Source organism: Lissotriton helveticus, chromosome 2_2 (genome assembly GCF_964261635.1).
Source record: "Lissotriton helveticus chromosome 2_2, aLisHel1.1, whole genome shotgun sequence".
Taxonomy (NCBI): domain Eukaryota; kingdom Metazoa; phylum Chordata; class Amphibia; order Caudata; family Salamandridae; genus Lissotriton; species Lissotriton helveticus.
In genome coordinates, this window is record NC_136060.1 from 81,551,512 (window position 1) to 81,566,916 (window position 15,405).

Genomic DNA, 15,405 nt, shown 5'->3' on the forward strand with positions numbered 1-15,405 from the left:
ATATCTAATGTGCACATTTACAAACTCTAACCTTAGCATACACAATGTAGAGGGACCTACGTGGGCAAGTGACGATCCATGATAAATCTACAAATAAGGTCACAACTGTCCTAGATGTGGAATGGGGAGGGCGGGCTTTCTGCATTTGGCATGGGAGTGTCCTCTTGTTCAGGATTTTTGGCGACAGGTGGTGCGATACGTCGTTCGGGCTACGCACCTCAGACTTCTGCTGGACCCACTCCAATGCCTCCTTGCATTGGTGCCCAGACCTAAAAAAAAGAAACTATCGTATAAGTTCCTGCAACTCCTACTGGTCTTGGCGAGGAGACGAGTGGCTATCACTTGGATGGGTCAGAGGGCCCCTGACATTCTTATGTGGTTGAGGGATGCGAGAGAGTGGGCCTTGGCGGAGGAGACTCATATGCAGTGCACCCGCAGGGACGCCAAGTTGCAAGATGATTTACTTACCTGGAGGATGCTGTGTATGGAGGGGTTGGCGGAGGATGACTGATGCCACGAGTGCTTTTTTCCTCTGATGCCTCGGAGTCTGAATGTGGAGGGGAGGGGGCTGGAGGGGAGGGCTGTGAGACGGTGTAGGTGTCCCACGTTGCCACGTTACGAGACCTTGATATGTATGTATGTATATTGATCTGATTCCCATAGGTGGATACCGTCGTCAATTGAATGGACCATACCTGGCCCTCACGCAAATGTCCTACACTACTGAATTAGTACTGTCGATGCCATTCGAGGGGTTACTAGTTGTTCTTGAATTGTTTGGTATTATAATTAAGTGTAATAACGATAATTGCGAAGCCACTGCTGGGTTTTCTATCATTGGAGCATGACCGCAATATTCCCTTCTTATGACCACGATCTGATCCGACGCCGCCCAGCCTCCGGGATGTGGGCCGTATATGGCTGTGTAGTGCCGTTGGTATTGCATACTATTATTGATCGTATATTGCTGGTGCCAATACCGTTATGCTCTGTGCCTTTCTTTTCTGTGACTTCGCTATAATAAAAAGATGTTTTAAAAAAAAAAAATCTACAAATAAGGTCCACTGGAATTATGCAATTGTGTCGGTTGCTACGATTTTTGTATAATTATAGATTTGCCCCATAATACATCATCCACGGCATAATCTGCAGATTTTAACAAACAAAACTATTTGTTTCTAGCCAAAACAGTCCATAAAATGCATCAAAATGTATTGCCTCACTGTGGAAGGCCCTTCGCAAAGTTGACTAGTCACCTTTCTGTTGCTTATTGCTTTAGTTGGGTGGGTAACTGGTACAAATGAGGCGCAACCAATGCCCTGACAGTGTTAACTAGTTTAAAAAATGAGAAAATAATGAAGTAATACCATCACAAAATGTTCTGCATTATGCTGCATAATTTGGCTTTTCTTACCACATAATTTACTCAACCCTGCCGCATAATATGTCCCTCCCCTGCCACATAGATCCAGTGGCCCGACTAATAGGTCACAAGTTATAAATTATAATTTGGCATCAATACCTTTCCTTTAAATTGCTTAAGATAAATGTCAAGCTTAAATTAAAGTAACACAAAGTCTCTTGTTCTAATCACTTTCTAATTCTCTTGCAAATGTGTGGAACTGCTTCTCATAACTTGAATTATCCTTTTCATAGGAGGTGAGACAGAGGGAAAAGGAATGTTAGAATCATCAAGATAGATATAGTACTGCTATCATTAACAACTAGTTACATCTTTAGAATGGATTGTATGGATGGATAGGATCATGATGTTTTTAGTTAATAGATTAAGTGTGGAGAAGTGTGGCTCACTGGTTAGAGGAGGCAGACCTGGGAGCAGAGGTCAGCCCGGGACCAGGGTTCAATTCCCGGCTCGGCGGGGGTCTTGAGTCCTAAAAATGTCCATGGACTCGACAATTCTCGCTCCGGTGCCTACTTGATTCACGGGTTCACACTCTGCGACTCTGGGCAATAGCTTGCTTAATCTCCATAACGGCCCCTCGCGACAGGATGCCTGGCTTTCACCTTGCGGATACCCTGCCGGGGTTATCTCACAGGGGAATACCAGGACTGGTTCCCTAAGCAAGCGCTTAGAAACCGCTTGGTGATTTGCGCTATATAAATTCCTGTACATTTACATTAACAGGGACAAAATCTCTATTTTACTAAGCATTTAATGGGGATAACATACATACTCAGGAAATCACATTAGAAGTTAAGAGAGATTTTCTGTGCACCACCATAGTACTAAATGTTACCCATGTAGGACTGGTCCCGAATAGTTACCTTTATCTTGAGTCTACCTCTATGACAAATATGGATCCAATAATACTAAAATACACATTGCAAACAGTGTAAATAGATACATTTTTATTATAGATTAATTAAATAACCTGGGAAAAGGTATTGGTCGATACTGTAATTGCTTAAATGTAACAACTCTCCAACTTAAAGCATTAACACTTCCAAATCAATTATGTATAGCTTTTCTTTTGTAAGACGTTAAGACCATTTAACGACTGCTATTTAAGAAGAAGCAATTAGTCATTTCTAAGACTCTTCCCTAAAACTACATTATCTATAACAAACATATTTGTAACTTGAATAATAATCTGAATAGAAGGTTGTAACGCAAGCATCCAAACTATGTACCATCTGCAGAAATACTCGTTTTTTCTACTATGCTAGACAAGCTGCCTTGCTTATTTTTTTTCACACAAAAGAATTCGGTAACAGCTATGTTCACTATGCTTTGGTAAATAAAGTATACAGGAGTCAGTCTTAAGACTATTCGTTAACTTAACAAGGCTAACATTTATATTCACATTTTCCTGCACCTGAGTAGGTACCATAATTATTACAAATAACTCAACAACTAAGTGGATTTTTAGGTTGTTCCTGTTCTGCAATGCCACCATTGTGTCCCCTGACTCCTTCGGGAAACAGCATTTACAACAAGGTTTTTACCTCGATCGACTGTTACCACACATTTTTTAGCACGCATATTTTTACAGCGAATATGCATTTACAAAGCATGCCAGTACCTGCATTTAAGGTAAGTTGGGAGGGGGGTCTCCTCCTACAAATACATTGTTTTTAAATCTAACAGCAATGTGTGGTATTGGCATGCGTTGTAAAAGCATATTCGTGGTAAAAACATGCGCGCTAAAAAATGGATGGGAAAGGCATGCAAAGTAATTACCTGCGATGCACCGTCGTACAACCACTCCTTCTGATCTTTTTTAGACATTGTATGCCGTTGTATGAAAATGGAGATGAGAGGTTGTGTAATGAAAGATACACATATGTATAAATACCTATTATGAATGTTTTAATTGTTCAATAGTGATTTTTAAATATAATAGTCACTTACAAAAAGGTATGGACGCTACTGTAAAGAATAATTTGGAAAATCCTACTTTACAGATCTGGAGCTTTTGCCAAATGCAATTGTAAAATTTGTCTCCATCTTATGGAACTTTTGAATGAATCATTCTTTTTTAAAGCAGATCAACTACCCAACCTATGGCATCCTAGTGCTGAAAAGACTGCCAAGTAAACTGAAAGTTGGATGATAGCTGGAGAAAAGCCATGTTTTGAGTTTCTTATGTAAAATAAGAACACAAGAAGCATGAATAAGTTCAAGACCTCATCATTTTAAATTTTATAAAGTGAATAATACATAAAGGTGAGCTTCACATGGATTACTTCAAATAAACATTTTACATACCTCAGTGATCTCCCTAAGACTATGATTTCAATTTTCTAAGTTAGAGTGAAATTGAAAAAACTCTTTGAAGTGCTTTGATATGCAGAGAATGTCCTTATTGACAGTTCTTCAGTTGGATGCTAGATGCTCTTAAAACGGACATTAACCTGCCACCTTTGTAATGAGTGCCAGGGGAATTGGGTAGCAAATTCCCAATGTGTTTAAAGCATAACTATCCTATCCATGAGGCACCCCTACAACCATCTATTGCTCATTTACAGGGCATTTTAAACCCCAGAAAGACTTGGACAATACAACAAAAGTTTTAAGATAGGGACTTTTTCATATTTATAAAAAAACTGGTTAGAATTTTCCATTAAGGTTAATGCTAGGGGCCTATATGGCAGAAGCTGACAGTTCACAATAAAATATGTATGCTAAAGGGGAAAGAGGGGCAATATCCAATGATATACTGATTAATGGATTGCTTCTTCCGTGTACATTTAGCTGGGCAGCATGCAATCTAGTTGGCAGAATCCACGCATTAGGTAGTTTAAGTGACATGACCTTTTGTAAAGGATTGTGACAACCTCTGCATTTATTAATAATCGAACAGAGTACTGTGGACAGCAATAATCTCTCTTAGCATCTGCATACAGAGTTTGCATTGAGAGACCAATGGACCTTTCAAGGAATAATTTGTCATGTGAAAGAAACACGTACATGCCAAGAAAAACACGTACATGCCAAGAAAAACAATCTTCAAAATGTCCCAAACTATACCCGTAAGCCAGTCTTCATTATAAAATGCTGGTTTCGTACACTTCACCCTCATACTTCGTAAACATTCCGCCTGATCTCATCTGCGCTGCATTGACACAGAATTCCTGGATAATACGGTATTTCCTTCAACAATATAGTATTTCCTTCAACAATACCGTATAATGTCCCCCCCCACCCCCAGCCCGCTTGCCTTGCAAAAACTGAATAATAAATAAGGCATCACAAATATAGAAAACTTCTACCAAAGAAAGCATTATTCGTACATGCCAAGGTTCGTGTACCTTTAATTGTAATTGGTGAATTTGATAAAACAAAAGTATTTCACTAGTAGTGCGCAAAAGTGCTCATCCTAAGAAAATAAGATCGAGTGAGCGTGTTCTAGAGGATCGTGATCTGTGGTGTACCTTGGCAAAACTTCTGACAAGCAAACAAAGTTTCTATCTTAGCATATCCCTGCTTCGAAAACTCCGGAAGAGCTCTCTGAAATGTTTGCTTGTAACAGACATCACACACTTGTAGTAACCATTCATGCCACGATTTGGAGGTTCCTGTTAAAGAGAAGAAACATAACTATTAGCAAAAAGAAAACTAAAAACGTACACAGGCTTACAGTTCCAAGCTGTAGTGCCTGCGGCAAAGATTTCAGCATAGTTTTACGTGTCTGCATTAATTGCATCTCTATTGGGCAACACACATTTCGAAGAGCAAAGTCACAGCACTGCTAACACACTTTAAAATCTTAAGCTTGTAACTGCAAAGTTGTCCGACTCATCCCTGTAAAGCTGACACCTCAAAGAACACCTTCACATCATTGCAAAATTGTATATTAAAAAAGCTACTTTGGTCGTTCTGTAGACTTCTTCAGTAAAAAGGTTCGCGATCATTTTTCTTAATTTGGTAAGTTAAGTGTACAAAAAGAAAATGTTCCTAAGCTACTACAGGTATAGGTTTATAGTACGGATATTTTGGGGTATTTGTTATTTGGCATATTCTCTCCTTTCCTGCTTATTACTTGCAGTTGTAATGCTTACAGTACCACAGTATAAAATAGACATTTGGGCCAGACGGCAAATGGCGCTGAGTTGAGGGGCTCTGGCGCTCCTGATGGGGTTTTATTACAATCTAACCTTTAATAAGTAACATAATAACGAAGAATGCATTTCATACTATCGGTGATTCATTACTCGACACGTTAGTACTGAGCAGTCTTGTAAATTGATTTTACACTTAGCAGCAGTTTCTAGGAGGAGTCGACATGCAACGTCGGAACTCTGAGAAAAAAAATACGCCCTACCAGTGACCCTACAACAGTTGGCCTCAGGAAATCAACAGATGGGAACTAAAGGATGCACGAGGCGCTGTCCCGCAGCAGTTTTGAGCGTCTGCACTATCTGAACAGCATCACCCACCACCAGTTTCTCCTTGCAGCTGGACTCTGAGCACTGATGTATTCGCTTCATAAAGAACTTTTCTAAATATACATTTTTGAAGAATATAACCTCCCTTTTATTGGCTGCCTCACTTAACAGATGCTGCCTGAATTGCAAGCAATAGTTTTGATGCAACAGCCTGAGCACAGAGACAATGCTCCTATATGTACGCTGTTGTGAATACAGCAGCATAACTAACCTAAAACAAATGAACATCACACTGCCACTATACTCCTTTAGGTTACATACTCATGACCAAAGATTATTACAGGTCTGAAGGTGACTATTACAGATTGGGCACTTGTTTGTCCACAAGATGATGACAATGCATTTAGGTGCATCATTTCCCCCTTGTGTGTGCATACCATGGTTTTCCTATTCATTTGTATTGCATACTGGGATAGTGATATGGCGTCATAGCATGACACAGCCGACAAAGAGGTTCATGTGTCCACACTGAACTTCCTATTCGGCACAGGAAGCTTGGCAATTCACGCACTGCAGGGATACAAAGATCAATAAAGACTAAGGTGTGAATGGTCGGTTCAAGTCCAGTTTCTATAGATGAGGCAATTAATGACAAATTTAAGAAACTTTAGAACTTAAGCAAGGTCTTTTGTGGAGTGATGCAGTTCTATTGCAGATCCACCTCAAAGATGGAGAAAAAATGGTGGTCAATGACGAAAGACTTATGAAGGTCCTGGGAGTGTTCAGCAGAATCCAAAGATGAATTACATTCTACATCTAAGAAAATGTTGACCATATTGAAAAATTATGAAGGATCAGTAGATAGTACTTTCACTTTTCCATTTGTTTTGAAATACAAAGGAATGTGGAGCAAAGCTTGCACAGTAGCACAATGACCTACTTCTGAAGGAGTGCTGATGCCAAGCCACTTACTTTAGTTAATTACGTGATGCTATCATTTTCTATGGAGACTCCTACGGTGACCTGACACTTTCCCTGATGTCTGGTGGGGAAGAGAGCAAGCTTTAGCACATCCAGCGGTTTTCCACAAATGCGTGGGTCCTGTTGGAGCCTTCATGCTCAATAAAAATGCTCATATTTTTGGCCTCCTAGAGCAGGATACTGAACCAACCATGTCGTAGTGTCTCATGACAATTCTTCCTCAAATCACAGGCCTCAATTTTCAGCTACCCCTTTCATTTTAAAGGGCGCAGAGACTCAAACCCCAACATGCTTCTAACAAAGACTCTCTTATCGCCTGCCTATTGTGACACCAACAAACCACAAGCCAGGCAGTTGGTCGTTGCCTCCAAACAACATGGCTGGTTCTCCTACAAAGGACAGACCATATTTATTGCCACAGATTAGTCTTATGAAACCAATTGGATCAGGAAGAAATGAGTGGCACTATGGCTTCAACTGAAGGTGCTAAATATCTAATACGGACTCATGGATCAGTCAGTTATGATACAGAAGTCTGATGGCAAAACTACAGAGATTTTTGGATGCGGAAGAGTTGGAGCACTTCTTGGCGGAGATGGGAGAGCAAGAAATGGACAAGCAAGAGAGTACATGGGCTCCACCGGAGACTTCTTCCTCTCATAAACCAGATGCACGCATGCACAGATAAGAACTGCATTGTGAACCCACCAGTACCAGCAGGAAGGCACTGCAGGATAAGCCATTGAATATTGACAGCAACCCAACACGGGATAAATCGAGGTCCCTACTGTAACCAGACTAGGTGCTTCAAAAGCCACCCACATATGTTCCTTGTTGTGAAGTTTTTTAATATTGATCGTGTTACCAGTAACTGGGGAGACATGCTCTCCACAACATTTCTTTCAAGCGGCAGGGCCCACTGAGAAGTATAGCACTCCATTTCAAAGTTTCCAGAGCAGTTCTAGTTACTTATAACTCACTGAGACATCTGCTATGACATATCCTTTTGGAAGTACTCTACATTAGGACAGACACACAATCTGTGCACACTGTCTCGTTGGGAAGGACTATCTGGATTTACACACTACCTGACCTACAGGGCAATCTCTGGAGAGCCTTTCTGTCTCAAACTGTACCGCATACCCCGGGCACATGGCAGCTTGTACTAGACTGTTGTCAAATTAGTATTTCAATGTCAATGGCCTCTATTCGTAAGTTAAACGTAAAAAGATGTTGACATACCTTGCCTCACATAAACCAGATGTCGTCCTGCTGCAGGAGACCCACCTTTCTACCCTGGAATCTGACAAGCTGAGGAGGGATGGGTGTCGAAAGTGTTTTGTTCAGTATATGACTGCCCAATGTACTTCCCTCTTGTGATTTTGCCATTGACTATCGTAAAAGAGGAGTGGCAATACTTTTTCATAATCACCTGAAGGCCAGAATGCTGGATTCCTGGTCGGACAACGAAGGAAGGTACATTTTTGCAAAACTCTCTATTCAGACTCGGAATTTAGTAGTTGGTTCAGTCTATTCTCCTAATATGAATAAATGTACTTTTCTCTCAAGGCTCAGTAGTTTTTGCACAGACATGGGCCGTGCACAAGTCCTGATGGAGACTGGAATACAGCCATCGACTCTTTCTATCGATTTTAGCAACAATCGGGACAGATACATGCTCAAAGATCTAATGTCTGATTGTGGGTTTCCCGTGTACAACACCCCACGGCCAGAGAATAAACATTTTCTTGCCCACACAAAATGGAAACACAAATTAACTTTTTTCATGTGACTCATACTCTGCTATCGAAAACATCAGACTGCAGCATCAAGGCGGCCGGATAGTCTGATCATGCCCCGGTGACATTGCTCTTAGACCTCCAGATTCCCACCTCTAAAACTTGCCCTTGGGGGATGAATACTTATTACCATCAACCACGACATGCAACAAAAAAGCTGTGTTCCAAGCTAGGACTACCTGGCCTTGAATACTGATTCTGTTACTTCTTTGCAGTGTTTATGGGCTGCGGAAAAAGCTTTCCCTAATGGGCCTAATGATAAATGATTTGATACCCACGTAGGGCAGGCACAGCTCATGAGAGAAACTTTTGGAAAGAGAAATACTAGATCAAGAATGTTTCTATAGAGGTACCTACTGATAATAAACTGTACGATCTCCCTAAGACAAAATGTGAACTGAATACAATGCTTACCTCACTGGCAGAGAAAGCGCTATTTAGACTTTAAAGTATTAATTATGAACATGAGGAAAAGGCTGCTCGACGGCTAGCCCTCTGACAAACAGAGAGATGGCTATAACCAGCTCTACTGGATGGATGCTGATTAATCCTTCTTAAGATAACTAGAGAATTTGCGGGATACTAGCCCAACTATACACTTCGAACAAGAGAACAAGTGTCTTTGAGCTGGACGCTTTCCGGAAATTCCATCAGATTCCATGACTCATAACCACTCTGAGACAGTCCCTGGAGCATGAGTTTGCGTCACAAGAAATCTTGGAAGCCATCAAGAACATGTCATTGAAGAATGCACCTGAAGAGGATGGCTTCCCCATCGACTTTTACAAACTTACTGCAGAAATGAATATCCCATTATTGATGAAGGACTTTGGGGAGGCCACTTCTGCGGGAGCACTACGTCCTGAGTTCAGTAGAGCACATATTGCACTCATCCCTAAAACGAGAAAGACCCCCTACTGTCTACTAACTACAGACCAATCTCGTTTTTGAACACTGATACAAAAATATTGGCCAAAGGGCTCGCCACAAAGTTGAAAGAAGGTGATACTGCTATTCATTCAAAAAATCCAAGTGGGGTTTGTCCTGGGAAGAACATTGAGGAACCATCTTAGAACACTGCTACATCTCTTATGGCAGATACGGAATGATAATGCAGGTGAAGTGATCCTATCTCTCGATGCAGGGAAAGTCTTTGAATGAGTGGAATGAAACTACTTGTTGCAAGTGATGATTAGAACAGGCTTCGAACCCACATTCATACGAGTGGTGAGGAGCCTATACTCCAACCCTACAGCACAGGTTAACTGCAACGTCTTTCTTTCAGACATAATAACCATTGGAAGAGGGACCAGACATGGGTGCCCATGGTCTCCCCCTCTTATTCCTGATTGCCCTGGAGCTCCAGGTAGTAGCGATCTAGAATGAAGATGTTTAGGCAGTGCTTAATTTGAGCCAGTGGGTTCCGGTGCTCAGCACCAGCACTTCATTGTGGCACCGCCACTTAATTGCCAGAACCTGCACTTATGACAGTTGCCACATGTTGCCACTGTTTGTGTAATTTAAAGATGAGCAGAAAAACAAACTGTTGTTTGTTAATTCAATATACATTGAAAACAACTGATATCTGTCACCAAAGCCATTCTTAAAGCTTTGGTGGCCTCAAACAGACTGAATGGTCACACATGTAGCATTGTGAGGGTTAGTAGTTGAGCAAGTACAGCAGCAATATATGATGCAAACTGCGGTGGCCTCCTGAGGAGGGCCCTGGCACTTATTATTTGTATTTTTTTTTTACAAATTAAGCACTGTAGGGTATTCGGAAGCTGGCTGGAGACCTTCAAATAATGTTGTATGCGGACAACATTCTTCTAAATCTCACCACACCTGACCAATCCATTTCGATATTTATGAACATCATCTCCCATTTTTCATCTTTTTCGGGATGCAAGATTAATGTGACGAAAAGCTTAGCAATGCCAATGACAAAATACACGACAAATGCTGCAGTGGCTGGACTTTCTTTCAATTGTGTCCTAGACAAAGTGAACTACTTTGGAGTGCTGTTAAGCAGGGATTTTCATTGAAGGGTGGTGCAGGACAATGTAGTACTGCCAGTGGATCAAATGCAACACTATTTTTATTCATGGGGCAGTCTACATTTGTCACTTCTGGAGGTGGTATATATTTATTTATTTCTGGCTAACATACTTTAATTATGAATGAGTTACTCTCAAAACCAACCAGGCCCGATCTACAAAATGTTTGGTCCCGAAGATATCAAATTGGTTTTGAAGAAGAGTGGTCTGTCCTACTCAGTTTACAAGAGCCTCTGAGAAGAATGCCTGAAAATTCAGTTCTTATAAACTTCTTCATGACTGGCATTGGTCCACTTACAACCTCCATCAAGCCAAATTGGCCCCTATGTCAAACTGATGGCTGTGTTACTCAACCAAGAGGCAATATCCCCTAGATTTTGTGGTTTTGCCCCTTAATTGGAGATTTTTTAAAAGAGGTTTGGAGTTTAGTGAGAAAAATCCAGGCCTACCCTGTGCAGCCATCGATGGACTTCCTTCTGCTACATAATATGGAAGGGCTCGACGATATCACAGCTCATAATAGACTTTGGCTGTCTTCCTCCATGGCGATGGCCAAATTAAGCATCCTCAGGAAGTGGAAATCAAACACACCATCTCAGCTCATTGCCTGGTCCAAAGCTATGATCACATTGACACAATATGAGAAAACAATATACAAATTGAACAACCAATTGCATGAGTACAGATGTATTTGGGAACACTTTCTCAACGTCTTGACTGAGTGACTTCCAGTCTACAGTGGTAGATGGTCATTTCTTCTAAACTCCCCTTTTCTCTTGAAACACCTGTTTTCAAATTTGTGGATTGTTTTCCTAGCCTCTGGGATATGGTTTGTCACACTGAAGCAGTGGGTATGATTAATAAGTGGGAGGCGAAACAGGGCCAAATGGCTTCCAAAGGCAGAAGACGACTCACTGTGAGTACCTCGGTGTGATTTATTTGATCCTTATATGTCAAATGTCAGCTTGTTAAATGATAGTTACATAATGATGATCAATTAGAAAACAAGTTACTTACCTGTAACTTCAGTTATCCAGTATTGGTATCTTTCATAGATTCACATGCCTGAATCATTCCCCGTCGCCGAGGCGGGAGTCCCACGGTATATAAAAAAGCAGTACCAAAGGTAAATTATAGTAGTAGGCCTAAGAGAAAGGCCTGAGGCCTAAACTGTAGTAGCCTATCTACCTCATTATGCCAAAAGGACCAAAGATTTTGTCCCAACCAATCAGCTTACAGCACCCTCCAGAACCCTCTCTGCAGAGCCAGCTCTCCTCAGATTTTCGTTAGCACAAGTGGGAAATGAGTACCCCAAAATTAAAGAACTGACTCTGGGGAGGAGGGTGGGTGCATGTGAATCTATGAAAGATACCAATACTGGATAACTGAAGTTACAGGTAAGTAACTTGTTTTCTTATCCAGTATTGGGGTATCTTTCATAGATTCACATGCCTGAATCAGAGTAGCAAGCAGTATAACCATATACTGTCGTTTGCGGATGGTGGGAGACACTGGTTCATATACTCTCAAATAGCATCCTCAGTGTTTGAAAAAACATCTTTCTCTTTTTTTTTTAAAACAGTAGTCATGAAGAAAGCAAAGCTATATCCAAGTATTATAGATATATATATATAAGTATTTAAAATCTTGCAGACATACAAGTCTGTACATTTGCATGAATATCAGAGAATAGAATAATACATAAAAGGGGCAAAAGCACTCGAATCTGATCTTAACGAAAGAGATGGCGTAGAACAGCCTGTCCAACTGCTGCATCTTCTTGATGCGAAGATTGAAGACAGTAATGCTTAGTGAACGTGTGGACATTTTTTCATGTCGCAGCACAACATATATTTTCCGGAGATACTCCAGCAAACAAAGCTGTCGACGTTGGTACTGTTCTTGTCCAATGAGCTTGGACTTCCCTCTGCAGAGGTTTGTTAGCCTTGCCATGGCAGAAATGAACAGCAAATCCAGCCATATGGCTATTGTTGCCTTTGCTACAGCATTTCTGAGAGTTGCTTGACCATAAGCCTCGAACAGCTGGTTAGATGGTCTGGTATCCCTAGTTTTCTGTAGGTAGAATTTTAAACAGCGTTTAACATCCAGTGAGTGTAATGCTCTTACAGCTGGAGTGGATGGATCTGGAAAGAATGTTTTTAATCCTACCGGTTTGTTCAAGTGAAATTGTGTTGGTACCCCCGGAATGAACCTGGGATTTGTTTAAAGGGTTACGTAGACCCAGGCAAAATGTAAAAAGGGTTCCTTTCTAGTGAAAGCTTGGATCTCACTAACCCTTTTTCTGAGGTAAGAGCCGGTAAATGGGCAACCTTTAAAGTGAGGAATATGAGATCAGTTTTATGTATCGGCTCAAATGGATGGTTCATTAACTGCGCTAGCACTGTGTTGAGTTCCCACTCTGGAGGGGGTGCTCGCACTGGAGAGAAGGCTCTGAAAAGTCCTTTCATAAATTGTTTGACAAGTTAAGAAGAGCAGAGAAAAGGAAATATTTGAGCATTTCCTGAATCTGGAAAGAGCAGCAAGATGTATTTTGACCGATGAAAACGTAAGCCCAGACTTGGCTAGAGAAAGCAGATAATGGAGAACTTTTTCTGCAGGAGCTTGAATTGAGTGAACAGTATTCGCCTCAACCAACAGCAAAATCGTTTCCATTTGAAGCTTGATTGTGCTTTGGGCACGAGATTTGGCCAATATTTAACGACAGACCTGTGAAATGTTGAGGTCTTTGAACTGTAAGAAATGAGGAGCCATGCGTGCAAGTGTAAAACTGTGGGGCCGGATGAACCACTTGGCCTCCGTCCCTTGACAACATCGTAGGCGTCGGCAGTAGGCGAATGGGCTTGACTTGAGACAATAGTAGAAGTTCCTGGAACCAATATTGTCTTGGCCAACGGGGTGCAATCAGAATAAGATGGCAACCTTCGAGCTTTATCTTGCGGAGCACCTCTGAATCAATGGTTTTGGGGAAAAAAGCGTACACGCAATCCCTGACCATCGCTTCTCTCTTGATCCCCGTTGAGGGAACCTTCTGGCGTAATATTGGCATTCCTCATTCTCTCTCGTTGCGAATAGACCGAAGCTTGAAAACTGGGTTAGCCTGTTCCTTTTCCAGCCTCCACTTGTGACAGTCCGACTGAGACGTGCTCAGCATGCCCGCCAGGGTATTGTGGAGACCCCTGACGTGTTTGGCTCCCAGGGCATCTTGTGGAATGTGACCCCTTCCCACAATTCCTGACCCTCTTGGGAGAGTGTAGCTGATTTCGTTTTTGCTTGTTTGTTGATATAATACATGCTGATGGTATTGTCGGTCCGACTAGCACAGAGGAACCCGCAATCCTCGGGAGGAATGCTTAGAAAGACAGAAAAAAGGTGCAGAGCTCCAGCCTGTTGATCTGCTGTTTTGTCTTTGAGACCATCTTCCTTGAATCTGCAAAACCTGCAGATGACCTCCCCATCCTTCCATGGAGGCATCAGTCGTAAAAACGAAATCTGGAATGGTCTGTAGGAACGTGAGACCCTGGGTTAGATTCTCTGTTTGCGAACACTAATGCACAGAATTTATCATGCGCAGCGTGACCTTGATGGTATCATCCAACAAACCCATGGTTTGTTGCCATTGAAGTTGCAGTTCCTTCTGAAGAGGTCTCATTTTGAGCCGTGCCAAGGGTATGAGATGTATCGTTGAAGAGCACATCCTCAGGAAAGAAGCAAACATTCGGACTGAGACTGACCTTTTTGAAATTAACCTTGCCAATTTTTGAAGACGTAGCTGGCGGCCGTGTGACCAGAATGCGTTGCACTGGACCGTGTCTCACCTTGCTCCGAGAACAACATGACTTGGAGAGAACGTAACTATGATTTGCTGTTGTTGAGAACTAGCCCCAGAGAAGAGAAGAGCTGGATACATTCTGCTGTGGCAATCTTGGCTTTGTGTTCTGAAGGACCTTTGAAAAGCCAATCGTCTAGATAAGGGAATACTTGTATTGCTCAAGATCTCAATGCTGCTGCCACTGGTGCCAAGCACTTCGTGACGGTTCTTGGTGCAGATTTGAGCCCAAACTGGAGCACTTTGAACTTATAATGGGCGCCAGCCACTTGAAAGCGAAGATATTTATGCTTTTTGTGGTGGATAGGTATGTGGAAATACGCATCATCCATATCCAGAGAAGCCATAAGGCCACCTTCGTTTAAACAACTCAAAATCTTGTGAAGACGAGGGGGAGGGGGAACCCTGGGCTGAGGAGATGGCTGTCTGATGAATTCCAGGGTGTGGCCATTGGTTACTAGGTCTAGAACCCATTGGTCTGATGTCATTTCCTGCCAGTTGTGAACAAAAGCTGAAATCTTCGGGCCCACGGGTAAGGAAGGTAAAATGGTTGGCGCCCTGAGGAGATCACTGCTTCCGGTTAGTGTCTCGGCCTGGATAATGCAGTCTCTTTCAACCACCCTGACGGGAGATACTAGTCGTAGACTATTGACGGTATGATGCCTGGCTGTAAGGCTGTACTGGGATTGATACTGCTTATTCTGTTGGTTTTGGTATCCTCCTCTTGATTTAAAACCACGTTCCTTAGCTCCTCTAAAAGATCCGCGTCCGTAATGAAGGGCGCCTAATGATCGTGAAGTATCCGTGTCAGTTTTATATAGCTCAGCGGGCTTCATCAATATGTTTACCAAGGTAAAAACTCTCCATCATA

At 41.9% G+C, this 15,405-nt stretch overlaps 1 protein-coding gene across 7 annotated transcripts in view; it reads right to left on the minus strand.

The window, feature by feature from the left end:
* Window positions 1–2,348: 2,348 nt before the first annotated feature.
* Window positions 2,349–15,405, minus strand: part of MICU3 (mitochondrial calcium uptake 3) — a 599,595-nt gene continuing 586,538 nt past the window's right edge. For all 7 annotated transcript variants that reach the window (XM_078678146.1, XM_078678142.1, XM_078678145.1 and 4 more), the window contains one exon: window positions 2,349–5,040. In XM_078678146.1, the coding sequence (XP_078534272.1) occupies window positions 4,930–5,040 (111 nt within the window). In that variant the 3' untranslated portion in view covers window positions 2,349–4,929. The remainder of the gene's footprint in view (window positions 5,041–15,405) is intronic.